At 36.7% G+C, this 16,833-nt stretch overlaps 3 protein-coding genes across 9 annotated transcripts; all 3 read left to right on the forward strand.

Moving 5' to 3' along the window:
* The first annotated feature begins 3,693 nt into the window (after positions 1-3,693).
* Positions 3,694-7,161, forward strand: LOC103442575 (uncharacterized protein At1g32220, chloroplastic-like). 2 transcript variants are annotated; one of them, XM_008381387.4, is made up of 10 exons: positions 3,694-3,979; positions 4,488-4,605; positions 4,726-4,814; positions 5,112-5,167; positions 5,253-5,308; positions 5,546-5,639; positions 5,724-5,803; positions 5,973-6,015; positions 6,241-6,332; positions 6,601-7,161. In XM_008381387.4, exons 1-10 carry the CDS (start codon positions 3,924-3,926, stop codon positions 6,772-6,774), a joined length of 858 nt encoding a protein of 285 aa, XP_008379609.1. In that variant the 5' UTR covers positions 3,694-3,923; the 3' UTR covers positions 6,775-7,161. The 2 variants fall into 2 exon arrangements, with proteins under 2 accessions (XP_008379609.1, XP_008379600.1); XM_008381378.4 differs by having other exon boundaries at positions 3,712-3,979; positions 4,485-4,605.
* Positions 7,162-7,348: 187 nt separating this feature from the next.
* Positions 7,349-10,922, forward strand: LOC103442600 (transcription initiation factor TFIID subunit 10-like). Of its 6 annotated transcripts, XM_070813133.1 has the most exons (8): positions 7,349-7,757; positions 7,841-7,909; positions 8,452-8,514; positions 8,667-8,724; positions 8,805-8,855; positions 9,179-10,017; positions 10,133-10,339; positions 10,489-10,922. In XM_070813133.1, exons 6-8 carry the CDS (start codon positions 9,763-9,765, stop codon positions 10,570-10,572), a joined length of 546 nt encoding a protein of 181 aa, XP_070669234.1. In that variant the 5' UTR covers positions 7,349-7,757; positions 7,841-7,909; positions 8,452-8,514; positions 8,667-8,724; positions 8,805-8,855; positions 9,179-9,762; the 3' UTR covers positions 10,573-10,922. The 6 variants fall into 6 exon arrangements, with proteins under 6 accessions (XP_070669234.1, XP_070669231.1, XP_070669230.1 ...); XM_070813130.1 differs by having other exon boundaries at positions 10,133-10,922; XM_070813129.1 differs by having other exon boundaries at positions 7,391-7,757; positions 7,841-7,905; positions 10,133-10,922.
* A 1,068-nt stretch (positions 10,923-11,990) lies between these two features.
* Positions 11,991-15,829, forward strand: LOC103442611 (glutamate receptor 2.8-like). The gene is made up of 5 exons (XM_008381420.4): positions 11,991-12,379; positions 12,503-13,854; positions 13,950-14,262; positions 14,352-14,758; positions 14,967-15,829. Exons 1-5 carry the CDS (start codon positions 12,097-12,099, stop codon positions 15,480-15,482), a joined length of 2,871 nt encoding a protein of 956 aa, XP_008379642.1. The 5' UTR covers positions 11,991-12,096; the 3' UTR covers positions 15,483-15,829.
* The last annotated feature ends 1,004 nt before the right edge of the window (positions 15,830-16,833 follow it).

Genomic DNA, 16,833 nt, shown 5'->3' on the forward strand with positions numbered 1-16,833 from the left:
GTGCAGATCTCTTGAGTTCTCTCGGAATCTACGAACCAATAAATGTCTTCCTTCTCCCTTCTCTCTTCCTCTCACTCGCCTTTCTACTTTCTCTCTTTAAAATTCCATAAAATCTCTCTCCAAAATTCCATTTCCCTCTCCTTCAAACCACTTTCTCTCAAAAGAGAATTTGAGAAAAAATGAATCTTTTAAATTTTAATTCCTATCAATTTGATGTTTTTTGTTGTTGTATTTTAATTGTAGAGGATGAGCATGGTGTTGTGTGGTTTTGGCTGGAGAAAGGGAAGCCACATGAATGCCCAGTCTGCACGCAATAGTTTTGGTAAGTGGAGCCTCTTTTCCAGCTCCCTGAGACTTTTATGTTATTTTTTTGATTATGATCCAATGGCATGTGGTTGGAACTACCGGTAGTGTTTTGAAGGAACAAGAAGACACATAATAGAACTTGAATGGGAAGAGAAAGAAGAAAGCCAGCTTTTCAATCGATAAGCTAAAATCAATCCCCTCCATCTCCTCATCGGTGGCGGCGACCACCAGCTTCACTTTTTTAATTTCATTTTAATTTTTGCTCTTTTTAGTCGATTTAAGAAATGAAGAATGCCTACTTTTGTTACCTAGAGATGTTTATAAAGAATCTTATGTAACATATAGTATTAACAAGCATATCACAACATCCCACGATCTATGATAATCTCTGTATACCTTTTTTTCCCTGATATGATATCGTGTGTTCTGCAAAACTTATTTTTGGTGCAGATTAATTCAAAATCATGCTATGGATATACATGGGAAATTGCCAAACAAGTTTCCATCTATCCCAGGTATCTTTTTTTATTTTCTGTGTTTTTTTTTTTTTTTTTTTTTTTTACAATTAGTTTGTTTACTCTGCTCTGGCTTTAAAGAAAGGATCAGAAATTTACACTGCTCGATAATCTATAAACATTGAAAACAATAGAAGGTTAGCATGATTTGCTCTCCCTTCCAATTACGTGCAATCAGCTTTTCCAAATTGACTTTCATTTCATGAGATACCTTTTCAATTCCATTCCATACACCGAAAATGAAACTGAGAGCAAGAATCGAAAACATCATTGCTAATTTTTGATCTGTACTATGAACTATACATTCTTCAGATTACACCTTATGGTAGTTTTTCTCTTTAAAGCTGATTTTTCTGACGAAAAGAATATAAATTAGAATATAATAGATTTTCAAAGTCGCACACAGTTTGTAGTAAGCTAAAATTCATAAGCATGCTTTTGATTTCCTAATTGTAGAGAAAACACTCCCATTATATTCTAATTATATTATTCCTTTCTGAAAATTCAACTTTAAAATATTCGATTTCGTTCACCCTCATCCTAACAATTCTCCCATACTTTTGATCCGAATTAAGAATGAAATGAAATCGACTGAAAACTGAAATATGGATTACAACTTTCCTTACGTATTAGACCAATTTGGTTTGAGCATGATTGAGTTGATTGGTTTGCGTATGACTGATTTTGATATTCTGAATTCATATGCGATTTAAGGTTTAAACTTATTCGTTAGTATCATTTGTAGTTCCAACCATACATATATTTTGTTTTTCATTTTTACTAAAACTATCACTTATATTATCAACATCTATTTTTTTTGAATTTTTAACAGAGAAATAAAAACGCCTGCACACAAGAAGAAAAAAAGGAAGTTTTGAAATGCAATGAAAGATGATGTGAGGACCGGCGATGATGTTGAATAGCTATTTTTGCTGCATATATAGAAATGAGCAGTGAAAGATGATGTGAGGAGTGGGATCACATACTTTGTACTCAAGCCAATCTTTGAAAAGTTTATTGGTCAACCAAAATGTTGTTTAAAGGTTACTAAAATATTTTAGACAATAAGCAGTTAATGATGTAGATTAGAAAACTTAGATGATCTTTGAACCTATTATTTTGGTTACAACATTACCAAGAATCATGCCCCTTTTGTTTAATTGGTATGCATGCCCCATAAGTATATAAGTCCATCTCCAACCGATGGCTGGCCAAATGGCTCGTTTTAGCCCTCTGGCCCTCAAAGATTCTCTAATATATTAATATTTTAATGAACAGTACATGGTCATATTTGCCTCCGTCTCCAACCGAGGACCAGAGGGTCAGAGGGCTCGTTTTAACTCTTTCACAAAAAATCGTCTCCAATCAAGGGCCATAGGCCCAAGCATAATTTATTATTTAAAATTTGTATTTTGAGATCCCTAAGTTTTGGATGAATTTTAGATTTTGATATGGGTGTAAATAAAATTTTAATATATTTCATGTTTAACAGAATTTTAAAACCCGCAACATCACGTACGCACAATTGTTAGAATATATATATATATATATATATGTGTGTGTGTATTATTTCTCTTCATTCAATACCCTGCTATTGTTCAAAAATTCAAATAAATTCAAGCATTCTCTTGTTATGGCCATCTATAACAAATCAAACATTTAAAATCAAATCATCATTCACTTTTATCTATAAAATAAAAAATTTGCCTCACTTTTAACTGATCTTTTTCATGATGCAACCCAAAGATTTTTGAGCTATTTCCTATCTCATTCTCGAAATATCATATCTTTTGTCATTCCAAATTCCAAATCCATTCAACTTATAGAAAAAATTACAAATCCATTAAATAAGCGCAATAAGGTTTGTAAATCTTTATTAGTGTCTATAATTTTCATTTGTTCCTACTAAATTCTACCTCTTACTTGAGTGTTAGGGTTTGTAAATTTTTATTGATTTTTTATATTAATTATGTTAATTCTTTCAATAGTATAGATGACGAGGTTATCATGTAATGATTCAAAATATGAAAACTCGTTGAGGATAAATATGATTATTTTGGATACATATTATGATATTTTGGTTGGTATAGTTATAAATACTACTGCCAAGTTTAGACTAACCAAGAAGGTCTTAGGCAAGAAAAAAAAAGGAGTTTTAACAAAACACTCCAGGTACTGTCTACTTTTAACGAAAAACCACATTTATACCTTTTCCTAGTACTATTCACTATACCTTTAAAAATGACTTTTCATTAAAAGGGAAGTTTTTTTAAACTTTTCGTTAATTTTCTTAAAAAAAAGAAGCAATATCTAGAACTTAGGTAGAATCATCTTTAAAAGTGAACCCATCTGTGCAGACACTGGCTGAATGAAATCAAAGGCATCAGTGTGAAACTTTAGGGAGACTAGGGTGCTTTGTTTGTGAGATAGGACAATTGCGTGGTTGGAACTTGAATTTGAATTTGAGTTAAGAAAGTGCTTGAAGAGCTTTTTTCAAGAAATATTAATTATGTGCCTTTTCCGGTAAGCAATGGAAATATTTTTTCAAGATTTATTTGTAATTTTGGTTTCAAAAATATATTCATCAGAAATACTTTTACTTATTTTAAAAGTACTTCCAAAAGAGCTCTTAATTGGAATATCATTCTCCGAGGAAAAAAAAACCTCTGATGAATAAAAGAAAAATAGATATAAGATCGATATGCGTTTGTGAGCCCTACCTTTATTAGAGCTGGTACAAGTAATGGTACAAATAGTGGTAATTGAAGCACTTCTCGAAACACAAAGCTCGGTGCGAGTTTTTTATTTTTTTTATTTTTTATTTTTTTTTATGACAATATTTGAGAATTTCCGGTGCGAGTCTCTACACGGTAGACTCGCTTATGAGCAGTTCCCCTTGGCCTTCAAGGAACCACATGTCACCACGTTTATGCGCCATCTGTTCTCTCTCTCTCTCTGTCTATACCAAACGAGTTGTCTGGAAAGAAGAAGCTAGACTTTCCGGTTATCTGTGCTCGGTACTCTCCGTGAAAGCAAATCGAAGAACCAAAACTTAAGAAACCCTAGAAAAAGGAGGGATTCTGAAGAGGAAAATTTGAAAAAATGAGGACGGTCGTGTCGCGGTTGATCCAATCAAGATCATCACTTCCAAGGCTCTTGTATGTCGTCTATTTTCAATTTTGGCTTTTAATTTTGTGTAATTGATACTTAATTTCACATATCTGCACTGCTAATATAAGGTTTTGAATGTGAGTCTTTTGGGATTTTTGTTTTTGTTTCTGAAATATGATGCAATGCATTGGTTGGCTGCTGAGAAAGAGTGGGAATTGGGGAAAATAATGCAAAACCCAAAATTGATTGATTGGTATCTTAGTTTATTAGGTTTCGTTTTCAAGTTCTGTGTTCTGGGTTCTATACAACAAAATTGTATCATCTGGGTTTATGAATATGTTAAACTGTTTTCGGATTATATAAAGCCGTGGCTTGTTCTGCATTGTTGAATTTGTGGTTGAAAATGAATATAATAATGTTTAAAAAAAAATTATGTACTTTTTTTTGGTATTTGGTTGACTTTTTGGTTCCGGAATCCAGTAGGGTTCTAAGTTCTAACAATGATAGTAAGAGGAGAATTGGGTTTTCCTTACTTTCTAATTTCTGTAAAAGCAGTGTATCGGAATCACTGAAGAATGGTAGGTATCTAACAACAGACTCTAATAAGGTTGATGAACCCTTCAAAGTTGAAGAAGCTGAGACTGTCAACATTCCCCCTCCTCCAACTGATAAGGTACTATATTGTTGCAAAGAGCATTGGAGATTTGAAACTGTTATTTCATCATATAATTTTATTGTCTTCATCTCTACAATGCCGTATTATATTTTTTGACTTCTAAGCTTCGTAATTCAGTTGCTTGTCTTGGGTGGAAATGGATTTGTTGGCTCACATGTTTGTAGAGAAGCATTGGATCGGGGCTTGTCTGTCGCTAGCCTTAGCAGGTATAACTCAACTCTATATATTTGATGTTTGGTACTGCTTGCTGGTTAAGTTGATGCCGATGGATTTTTCATTAGTTTTGATCAGTTTAGGCCTGTATACATCTCAATGCTTGCTATAAAAGAACGGAATACTATCAGACTGTGATGTAATTTATTTCTGAATTATTTCTTGGAGACCAATTTTCCTAATTCTTTAGCCTACTAGATAAGGAAAATTTTATACTTCAATCATCTTGTATTTGATTGTTTTGATTCCATACCATCTCACTTTTAATGCTTTCTTATTTTCCTTCTCAGGTCTGGTAGGTCAAAATTACATGATTTGTGGGCCAACAGTGTGACCTGGCATCAAGGTTTGCTTTGTTGCAATAGTATTTTATCAACGACCCATAATTGTTTTTTTGGTAGATACTCCTTTAAAAAAATTTCCATTTTCAGGAAACCTTCTATCGCCTGAGTCATTAAAGGATGCTTTCAATGGTGTCACGTCCGTCGTATGGAGTCCCTTTATCCTCTGTTTTACTTGATTTCTATCCACTGATATGTAGGAAAGACATATGTGTACACATATTCTCTAACCGCGTGATATATTGTCCTTCCCCTCCCCCTTCCAATTTTGTTCAGGATGTGCTTGTTTTATAGAATGAAAACTCTCTATCCCATTGGTCATCATGCTTAGCTTACTGGATCAGATGTTTGGATTGTTTTCCTAATAAAGTTTCTTGTCCTAGATATCCTGTGTTGGTGGGTTTGGCTCCAATTCTTACATGTATAAGATTAATGGGACTGCTAACATCAATGCAATTAGAGTTGCCGCTGAACAAGGTATATATTCATTTATGTTCTTTTTCTCCGTCAAGCTACTTCTTTTGCTTACTTATGGTTAAACAATTGGCGTTGATCGTGCAGGCGTGAAAAGATTTGTTTATATCTCTGCTGCTGATTTTGGTGTGGCAAATTACTTACTGCAGGGATATTATGAGGGAAAGGTGCCATGCTCAATGATAACTGCGTATATGCTTTATTAAAGTTTACTTTTATGTTTGTCGCTAGTTTTTAACGACTGCTGGAAGAATTAGCATAATGAGTCTGCTTGTAATGCTTAACATTTCTAATTTATCTGACACAAAGTCCTTTACTGTATCTTGGTCAATCTAGAGAGCTGCAGAGACAGAGCTACTAACCAAATTCCCATATGGAGGTGAGGTTTCTTACTCTTATCACTTTTTTTTTTATTGATGGCTAAAATATGAGAAAATTATTTGGTCATCGGTTACATCTTGTCTCAAATTTCAATCAATATCTTTTTAAACATTAAGTTACCATGTTCTTGAAACCAAGCGCTGTAGACTGAAGCTTTAGTTTCATGGTTTATTTTTCTTACAATTGGGATGCTTCTATTCACAATTTACTTGCCCTTTTTCAGGAGTGATTTTGAGGCCTGGATTTATATATGGGACTCGAAGTGTTGGGAGCCTGAAGATACCTCTTGGTGTAATTGGTTCTCCACTTGAGATGGTAAAGTGTTAGTTCCTCTTGTATTCTGCATTAATGGCATGTTTACTTTTAGGGAATAGGAATTGGAATCTTCCGATTCTTCACCTCCCTGCGTTTACTATATCATTGGTATTAAAATCATTCCAATTCCCAACTTCCCCGATGTTTATTAACACATGAAATTGGAAAAGGTGCACGAATTTCTTATTTTTCCTTTGTCCTTGACAAAAATATTCTCTGTTAAAACCTGAAGGGATTAACTGATTCATACTCAAATATATGACTGCAGCTATTTCAAAACACGAGACCCCTGAGCCAGCTGCCGCTTGTTGGGCCTCTCTTTACTCCTCCAGTGAATGTAACCTCTGTGGCAAATGTTGCCGTTAGAGCAGCTACTGATCCTGTCTTCCCTCCTGGGATTGTAGATGTCCAGGGTATCCAGCGTTATACCCAGAAGAAGTAGAGGTGCATATAGCCCCTTCCGTTTTTGTTTCGTTCATCAGTGCAGGCTGCAGAGTGTGATGTAAAGCTGTCAAAGTTTTTCCCGTGAAGATCCTGGTTTTTCGCTGTTGGCCGAGAATCTTGATACGAAGATTACATTGGTTTCTTTTTCTTCACATGTTGCAATGGTTAATAACGTGTTAAAAAGCACAGATTTACTTGTTCAATAATTGCCTCCCCAGCTGAACTTGTTTGAAGTTTGGGGTGAAGCGGATGACCGTTACTTTTGAGTCACTTGATTTATCAATGTATCTTGGCCCCTTGCAACCTGGGATTAAAATAGCAAAGTTTTGTCCCTCTGATTTTTCTTATTTGAAGTGAAAAGAAGAGCTCGTGTTTTTGTTTGAAAGTGCTTTTAAAACATTTAAAATATCTTCTTGTCATAAATTCATTGAAATTGTCATTATAAGTTAATGCTTTTTGAAAAAGCACTTGAGAGCACTTCACCATTAGCGGGTGCTTTTCTAGAACGAGTGCTTTTTAAAGTTTTCTTGCTCAACGTGGTTAAAAGCCGTTTGTCGGTTGACACAACACTTGTAGATTTTACAGAAGCAGTGGCAAGCATGCCCTAGAGAAGTGCTCATGCACAAAAGTGCTTTCTAGAAAAGTATTTTTAAACCGGCTTGGAAGTTGGAACGCATTCCTACTGGAGTACTGGTAACCAAAACGGGCAATTGGATGCGGAAATAGATAAACCCGACCCGGTTAAATAGTTTACTTCAATAAAAATAGGCCAATCAATGAACCAGAACCCAAATCAGAGGAGAAGACTCTTAACAGTCGTCACAGTCACAAAAGATCGTATTTTGGAAGGAGAGAGAGGGAAAGAAGATGAACCAGAACCCAAATCAGAACCAGAACCAGCAACCGAGCGACGGCGGAAAGCACGAGGATGACGCCGCCCTCACCGACTTCCTCGCCTCCTTGATGGACTACACCCCCACCGTAAAATCCTACTTCCCAATCTCATTTTTTCCTGCAAATTCCGATCAAATCGAAATCAAAATCCTGACATTTTGTGATTTCAGATGCCCGACGAGCTCGTGGAGCATTACTTGGCGAAAAGCGGCTTCCAATGCTCCGACGTTCGATTGTAGGTACTTCTTTCGATTCCGAATTTTGGGAAGATTTGCAATTTTGTCAGTTGAGATTTCAGTTTTCGTTAGGGTTAGCTGATATTAATAATTTGAGTTTGTCAAGTGTATATTGTATATCTGTTCGAAAATTTCAAATTTCAAGTCCATTAGATACTCATGCTATGTGAATTTAGCTGTAGGTAGAGTCTGTAACTGGTGTGGGATTCACTCATGGTTGTCCGTGATCGGTTCCTTCTTTTCGTTTGGGCTTCAGGAATTGTATCTATTTTACATATTCGTTTATTAGCCTTTGTTGCAATTAGCGGTTTCAAATTTGAGTTTCATGGTCGTCTATTTGATGATTGAAAGTTTGTGCTTTTTGACATAGATTGCATCATTGCAATCATTGATATAGAGCAGCTTTTGATTTAGCTTTCTTTTGAGCTGAGAATGGCACTTAGTGGGAAAAGGCTTTGTTGTTGTTGTTGTTGTTGTTGAATTTGTATTTAATGTAGTTCTTTGCATGTACTTGTAAACGGAATTGGTTTTTATTCTCTTTTCAGAATTAGGCTGGTAGCTGTCGCCACGCAAAAGTTTGTTTCTGAGGTCGCAACTGATGCTCTTCAGTAAGTCGCTGAATTCCGTGGTTGTAATTGCACTCGTAGGTTTTTGGTCCAGAATTATTTAGCTATATTCCTTGGTTCTTGCACTTGTAGTTAGCCAGTGTCTAAGGTATTACAATTGGGGAAGGTATTTACATGCTTATGCTTCTAAACAGGCAATGCAAAGCGAGGCAGGCTTCTATAGTCAAAGACAAAAGGGACAAATAACAAAAGGTACTCCAATCATTGTGCTCGTGGGATGTGTGTTTATGCTTATCTAATTATGGGCGGTCTTAACTTTAATCTTGAAACAGGATAAGCGTCTAATATTGACAATGGAAGATCTGTCAAGAGCGTTGCGTGAGGTAAAAACTACAATCTTTCAAATTACTTGTGCTTGATAAGCTACCTTTTCAATGCACCTCAGTATGCCTCTGTCTATAAAAATTAACTGGAGAGCCTTTTGAACTTGTGAACGAGTTTTTGCTATCTTCTATCCTATTACAGAAGCATGGGATTCATAGAATCTTTTATGTTGATACAGTCTTGTTGTCATTTTCAGAATAGCTAAATCCGGCTCGCTTGGCCCTAATTAGATTTTCAGGAGTCCATATCTTTAATTTATGCGTAATCCAAACTGATAATATTTTTCACTTTACTGCTCCTCTTGTAATTCCTAATTGAGCAGTATGGCGTTAATGTGAAGCACCAAGAATATTTTGCGGACAGCCCTTCGACTGGGATGGATCCTGCAACACGGGAAGAGTAATTTGCAATTGGATTTGTGTTATACCATTTACAGTCTGGTGGTATTAATAATTCTGAGGGAATTAGGCGATGATCGATCACTCTTCTCTTTTGCTTCGTGTACTTGCAATTTTTGAGGCAGAAGATTTCTCGATATGAAGTAGTTAAATTGTACATGTATGGATTTATGAGTAAAACGATTGCATCTCGTTTAGTTCATAGTCATGTGCTTCACATCATCTCTTGTCAAGTTTTTTCTTGTGATGTAAAACAATTGACAATTTGACGTAAGTATTGTGTTTACTTTGATTTGGTCAAGGTGGACGAAACTCACCCCGGCTTTCGTTCCTTTCTTAACAAATTAAACATATTATCATGTGCAAAGAAATTGTTTGAAATGATTAATTAATCATGTATTTTATGCTTAAATTTTAGCTGGTCAGCCATCCCAACATTTTCCCTATAAAATTTCTTCCCAAGGAACAAGATCATCCAAGTTTACAACTGCAAAGACACAAATTCAAGATGAAGTTTAGGAAACCAACCAACCTCATAATTTGTACCTTCTTCTTCCTGGTTTCTTTGAGAATGAATATTTCCTTCGCCATGCGGGTGAAGTCGCAGAACACAACAATCCCAGTGAATGTTGGTGTGGTTTTTGTTCATGTTGCAGATGCAGCAATAGCAACTGGATTCTGGACACCACGATGTGGACTTGCGAAGGGATTGAATTCAACTTCCAAATCGAACAATGATTTCGTCGGTCAAGTTTTTCTTGGGGTAGATCATCTTTACTTTGAACTTCGTCGAATCTGTTTTATGAATGTAACGGAAAGAAAATTCAGATTTTCTGATCAAATTGAAACCTTGGAATGTTAAATTAATTCTTTGACAGGATTACGATGCTTTAGCCGCAGCCCCGACAATCAGAGCAAACAGTTCTTTGTATGTGGATTTCACAATGCCATACACGGAATCAGGTGTGGCGATGGTGGTGCCAACGAAAGATTACACGAGCAAAAATGCATGGGTTTTCTTGAAGCCTCTTTCATGGGATCTCTGGTCGATTTGTCTTTGCTTTTTCATCTGGACTGGTTTCGCGGTTAGTGTTCTTGAACACCGCATTAATGAAGAGTTTCGTGGTCCTCCCTCCGATCAAGTTGGCACAATAAGATTTTTAGGCCCCATACTCATTGCTGGGGTGGCTTCGTCATTAGCTCTCATCATATCTGCAGCCTCCTTCTTTTACAGGTACGGGTACGTCTTAATGACAAGAGTCGCCTTCGTGTGGAGAAGTATTCGGGACATGTTTGGAACGAAGAATTCGGGTCTTGATGCCGTCGAGTCTTTGCCTGCAGGACCTGCTGGCCAAGCCCCTCAAGCCATTCAAATCACACAGATCTAGCCTCACCATTCCTTGGAAAACAAGGCATTGGAAATATAAGTTAGAATTTATAGTGGAAGAGGATGTATTGGTGAGAGTGGTATGTGTATCTAGTGAGAGAAATGTTAATTTTGATTTAGGAAACTCGTAGGTGTACTTTATTTTGGTAGATTTAGTTATGACAACTATGCTTTGTATGTGGGGTTGGGTTTTATTAGTTTTCTTTCTTTGTATGTGGGGTTGATTTTTGATTCCCCTGCCGTATTACTTGCTATGTCTCCCCCAACGAGATTTGACTTTATGTCCCTCTCTTTTTATTTTAATAAGATTATGGGGATGATCGGTGAACAATATCACCCATCCTCTTAAAAAAAATTTAAGTCAACTTTGCTCTCTAGTCCAATATGTTCAAGTTGCGTGCCTCTCTCTCCTCGTTGAACTTTCTTTTTGCTCACCATTAGCGATATTTAATCACTCCACTTGTAAGTGTATGGTTTTAAGTTTGACTCACTTGGATTGCCAATGATATTATGTCATTGTATTAAAGCAAGCTTTCGCAATCATGGAAATAACTTGTAAGCTGCTGAGTGCATGAACAAGCAACCAACTCTGTATCTTAGATAATAATGAAGATAGCGTATGTTAGGTAAATAACAATTTGTGGTTGAAGTATATTATACACAACCAGTTTGACACGGTATTTCTATACACTATACAGTATTTTATTCGTAAGTTTCGTATATGTACTTTGATTCGGTCAAAGTAAGCAGAACATGCAGTGCCCTTAATTCGTTCTTAGTTTGTTAACAAATTATAATTTTTGATCTACTCCAACAGTACGTTATGAATAGATTAAATATAATAAGAATCACGGAAATAAAGCAACCGTTAAGTAGGTAATTAAAGCAAATTATAATAATGAACAAATTATAATTTTTGATCTACTCCAACAGTATACTTAGACAACCGTTAAGTAGGTAATTAAAGCAAGCTTTCGCAATCACGGAAATAACTTGTAAGCTGCTGAGTACATGAACAAGCAACCAACTCTGTATAGAATCTTGGATAATAATGAAGATAGCGTATGTTAGGTAAATAACAATTTGTGGTTGAAGTATATTATACACAACCAGTTTGATACAGTATTTCTATACACTATACAGTATGTTATTCGTAAGTTACGTATATGTACTTTGATTCGGTCAAGGTAAGCAGAACATGCAGTGCCCTTAATTCGTTCTTAGTTTGTTAACAAATTATAATTTTTGATCTACTCCAACAGTACGTTATGAATAGATTAAATATAATAAGAAACTGTTTGACATAATCAACAAAGTAATTTATTCCACAGGTTTGCTTCTGTTAGAATCTGAGATATTATTCTGAAGCTATAGGCACATGGTCAGCAATCCTGCCTGTATAAAAATCCTTTAAACTAATCACATTATCGAAGCTTGGTGATCGAAGATACGGATATGGAGTTGAAGAAATCAATCAACCTTTTTTGTTCTTTCTTCTTCCTTGTTTCTTTCAGCATTCATGTTTCCTTTGTCATTGGACAGAAGACGCAGAATAGAACAATCCCAGTGAATGTTGGTGTAATTCTTGATGACCCTGATTCGGTGAGGGGAAAGGTTCGGTTGAGCTGCATTGAAATGGCCCTCTCGGATTTTTATTCCTCTCACAGTTCCTCTAGAACTAGACTGGTCTTGAGCATTAGGGACTCTAGAAAAGACGTTGTCGATGCAGCTGCTGCAGGTCTCTCCCTTTTTCTCCTTTTCGGTTTCATTTTGAGTCCCAATCTATTCTTTTATTCAATGAGACTGCTTAAGTCTGCATTCTAATTGCGTCCTGTTTTCATTTTCTCTTTTGTTACCACAGCTTTGGACCTGATAAAGAATCTTCAAGTGCAAGCAATCATTGGTCCTACATCATCAATGCAAGCAGACTTTGCAATTGATCTCGGAGACAAAGCCAAAGTTCCCATAATCTCATTTTTGGCAACAAATCCTTCCCTCACTTCCATTCAGGGTTCATACTTTTTCCGAGCAGCGCAAAATGATGCCTCTCAAGTGAAAGCCATAACTGCTATCATCCAAGCCTTTGGATGGAGAGAAGTGGTGCCCATCTACGTAGACAATGAGTTTGGTGAGGGAATATTACCGTCCTTGGTTGATGCCTTAGATGAAGTTCAAGCTCGTGTGCCCTACCGGAGTGCCATACCTCCAATGGCCACTGATGACCAACTTGCCGCAGAGCTTTACAAGTTAATGACAAAGCAAACCAGGGTCTTCATCGTGCACATGTCGCCCTCTCTTGGTTCTCTTCTTTTCACCAAGGCACAAGAGATCGGTATGATGAATGAAAGCTATGTTTGGATCATGACCAATGGCCTAACAAATCATGTAAGTTCACTAAATTCTTCAATCATCAAGTCAATGCAAGGTGTGTTGGGTGTGAGAACTTATGTACCGAAAACAGAAGAGCTTATCCATTTTAGAGTTCGATGGAAGAGGCAATTCCAACAGAAAAATCCATCCGTGGTTGATGTCGAATTGGATGTTTTTTCAATTTGGGCATATGATGCTGCTGTTGCATTAGCCATGGCAGTTGAAAGTGTTGGGACTAGAAACTTTGGCTTTGTAAAGACGAATGCTTCCATCAACTCATCCTCAACAGATCTTATAACTTTCGGGGTCTCTCGAAATGGTCCAAAACTTTTTGAATCCTTATCAAGTACTCACTTTAAAGGCCTTGCAGGAGATTTCAGTTTTGTCAATGGGGAATTACAGTCTTCAGTGTTTGAAATAGTCAATGTGAATGGTGATGGAGCAAGAGAAATTGGTTTTTGGACACCAGAAAGTGGACTCATGAAAAAATTCATAAACCCCACAAACACAAAGAGTGTTGCAAATTCAACTTCTAGATCCAACATGGGATCCATCATATGGCCTGGAGATTCTACCTCTGTTCCAAAAGGATGGGAGATCCCCACGAACGACAGAAAATTGAGAGTGGGAGTTCCGGTGAAGATTGGTTCTCCGGAGTTTGTTAAGGTGGTACGTGATCCTAGTACTAACACAACAGATGTTTCTGGTTACTGCATTGACGTCTTTAATGCTGTCATGGAAAAATTACCATATGCTGTTATTTATGACTTCATTCCCTTTGCAAAACCCGATGGTACAACCGCTGGCACTTACAATGATTTAGTCGACCAAGTTTATCTCGGGGTAAAATCATCTTAACCTCATTTAATATGTTTTTTATGATTAAAATGCAGCACAGTTCAACTTAATTCTGTCGGTATGTTTGATTTGTTTCGCAGAACTATGAAGCTTTGGCTGCAGCCACGACAATTAGAGCAAATAGGTCTTTGTATGTAGATTTCACATTGCCATATACCGAATCAGGTGTAGTAATGGTGGTGCGAACGAAAGATTACAAAAGCCAAAATGAATGGCTTTTCTTGAAGCCTTTGACATGGGATCTCTGGCTTACAAGTTCTTGCTTTTTTGTTTTCATTGGTTCGGTGATATGGGTTCTCGAACACCGCATTAACGAAGATTTTCGTGGCCCTCCCTCACATCAAGTCGGCACAAGCTTGTGGTTCTCCTTCTCAACCATGGTTTTTGCACATCGTAAGTAGAAGTGCCCTAAGCAGTAAGCATGTTGAAATACTACAAGCTATTGTTTCTACATATTTTTTACCTCAATTAATTACGTGCAGGGGAGATAGTGGTTAGTAACTTGGCTAGGTTTGTGGTGATAGTATGGCTATTTGTAGTGCTAATCCTTACTCAAAGTTACACGGCTAGCCTGACTTCAATGTTAACCATCCAACAACTCCAGCCAACCTTTTCTGATCTAAACGAGCTTATAAACAAGAAGGAGAGTGTGGGATATCCGAAGGGCTCATTTGTCTGCGAACTTTTGCTAGATAGAGGTTTTGATAAACAGAAGATTAAAGCCTATACATCTCCAGAAGAATGTGACGAACTTTTGACGAAAGGGACTGCAAAAGGTGGCATCGCTGCCGCTATTGATGAAACCCCAAACTTGAGGCTTTTTCTTGCAAAATATTGCTCCAAATACACCATCGTTGGGCCAATATTTAAGACATCAGGCTTTGCCTTTGTAAGTCCTTAATTCCTTTCTTTCTCACACACGTGTACAGAAACGCAATCGCGAGTCCTATATATGTTTCTTGAGTAATGCTCAATGATCCAGATTCACAAATTGACAACATAAGTTTATGTTGTCGCACAGTTTCTTAAGAGACAACATTCCTCATACGTCTTTCATGTATGTATCTACCTCATACGTCTTTCGTGTATGTATCTAGGTTTTCCCCAAAGGTTCGAATCTTGTACCTGATGTTTCAAAGGCGATTCTGAACCTGACAGAGGGAGACGAGATGAAAGAAATAGAGATCAAATGGTTCGGGAAACAAGCCACTTGTATAGACTCTCAGTTCTCCAATAAATCCAACAGGCTTGGCCTTAATAGCTTTTGGGGCCTCTTACTCATCGCTGGGCTGGCGTCATCCTTAGCTCTTGTCGTATCTGCAGTCTCCTTCCTGTATGTGCACAGGCAAACCCTAATGACAAGAGATACCTCTGCATGGGAAAGAATTCGGGTCATATTTAGAAGCTTTGTCCAAAAAGATCTCACTTCCCATACTTTTCGAAACCAGAATGTGGGGAATGCGGAGTCCTCAGCAGCCTTCAGCACCGGCCAGCCGAGCCCGTTTAGCCTCTCAAATCACACGGGTCCAGTCTCACCTTCCTTCAGTGAATTAGGTACTCCTGTTGCTGTTGGTCAAGAATCTCCAGCATGTTTAATGCCACCAGCATGTTGATGAGCTTGATCTTCGTAACCCACATATATTACTATTCAAACATCTGTTTGACATTCAGTAGTTTTGGTGTCATTTGAATCTCTAGTTTCTAATGCAAGCTTTCTTAAATTATACATCACAAGAGGACGACAATCCAAAAAAATCAACATAGCACACTGACTCATTACGAGCTTCAAGATTTTGACTTAATACAGGTTTTTACATGCCCTTTCTCATAGACTGAATTATATGTTTCTAAATAAGAGTATACAGAAGGAGAAAAAATGTCGTGCCAAAATTACCTTTTTAGATTGAATTATATGATATATAGGGTTAGGATCTATGAATATGCGCTTTTGACACACGTTTTTTGTGGGGCTTCCTCTGTAATATATTTCAACAATCCGAATCATTTATCTTTTAGTCTCCCCTAAAAGATCATGTACATCAAAAATCATCCAAATCTGAAATCATATGACCGTTGAATTAAGTTTAGTGGTTATTTGTAACACTGTATTCGTCCATTTTCTTCACACAAATCTTAATGAATTTTGGATTTGGCTAACTTTTTGTAAGAATGAAGTATGAATGATGTACTAACATATGGGTGGAGATCATTGAAGTACATTACGAAATGAGCCTTATCAAATGGGTGCCAATATGTGTGTCCCCGGATCCTAACCCAAAACTTCTTTACAACTAGTAATACTTGCTAACTAAGTAACTATACCACAAAATCTCATATCATAAAACATTGGTGACCTTATTGTCGTCTGTAAGAATTTCTCTTGAGCTTTAATGGCATACGACGGTCGACAGCACACCCTATGAACTCTTCCACTTTATCCATCCAGATTATATTCTACTATTGAGATCTCTATTCAATTCTCCGTTCCTTTGCAAGGTAGATCCAAGATAACAAAACCATTCACTCTTCGTACTTTCTGATCTTCAATCTGATCAATCCTCACCCCTATCTCATTTAGACCCCCTTTCCCATTGAATTTGTATTCCATATACACTCTGTCTTTGACCTACTTCGATGAAGACCTTTAGACCTAAACGTATAATGTATAATACGTATAAGAATAACAAGAAATAAATTAAGGATGGTTGGGTACTGAACTATAGTTTATCATGTCGAAATGATGGTATCTTATTTTTATGCAGTAGGTAAATGTGAAATGAAAGTCCCTGCATGAGAAGATTCAAAACTCCAAAGATTCCAGACAGAACAAAATTAGTTAATAAGGTATTTCTTAATGTAACTATTAAGGATACTAAAAATTCTTACGATGAATTAACAATGTATAAGAAACTACTTATTGACTTTGTGTGTGCCACGCACAGCTCTGTGAAAATTCCATGTAAC

Source organism: Malus domestica, chromosome 15 (assembly GCF_042453785.1).
Source record: "Malus domestica chromosome 15, GDT2T_hap1".
In the NCBI taxonomy this organism is placed as follows: Eukaryota; Viridiplantae; Streptophyta; class Magnoliopsida; order Rosales; family Rosaceae; genus Malus; species Malus domestica.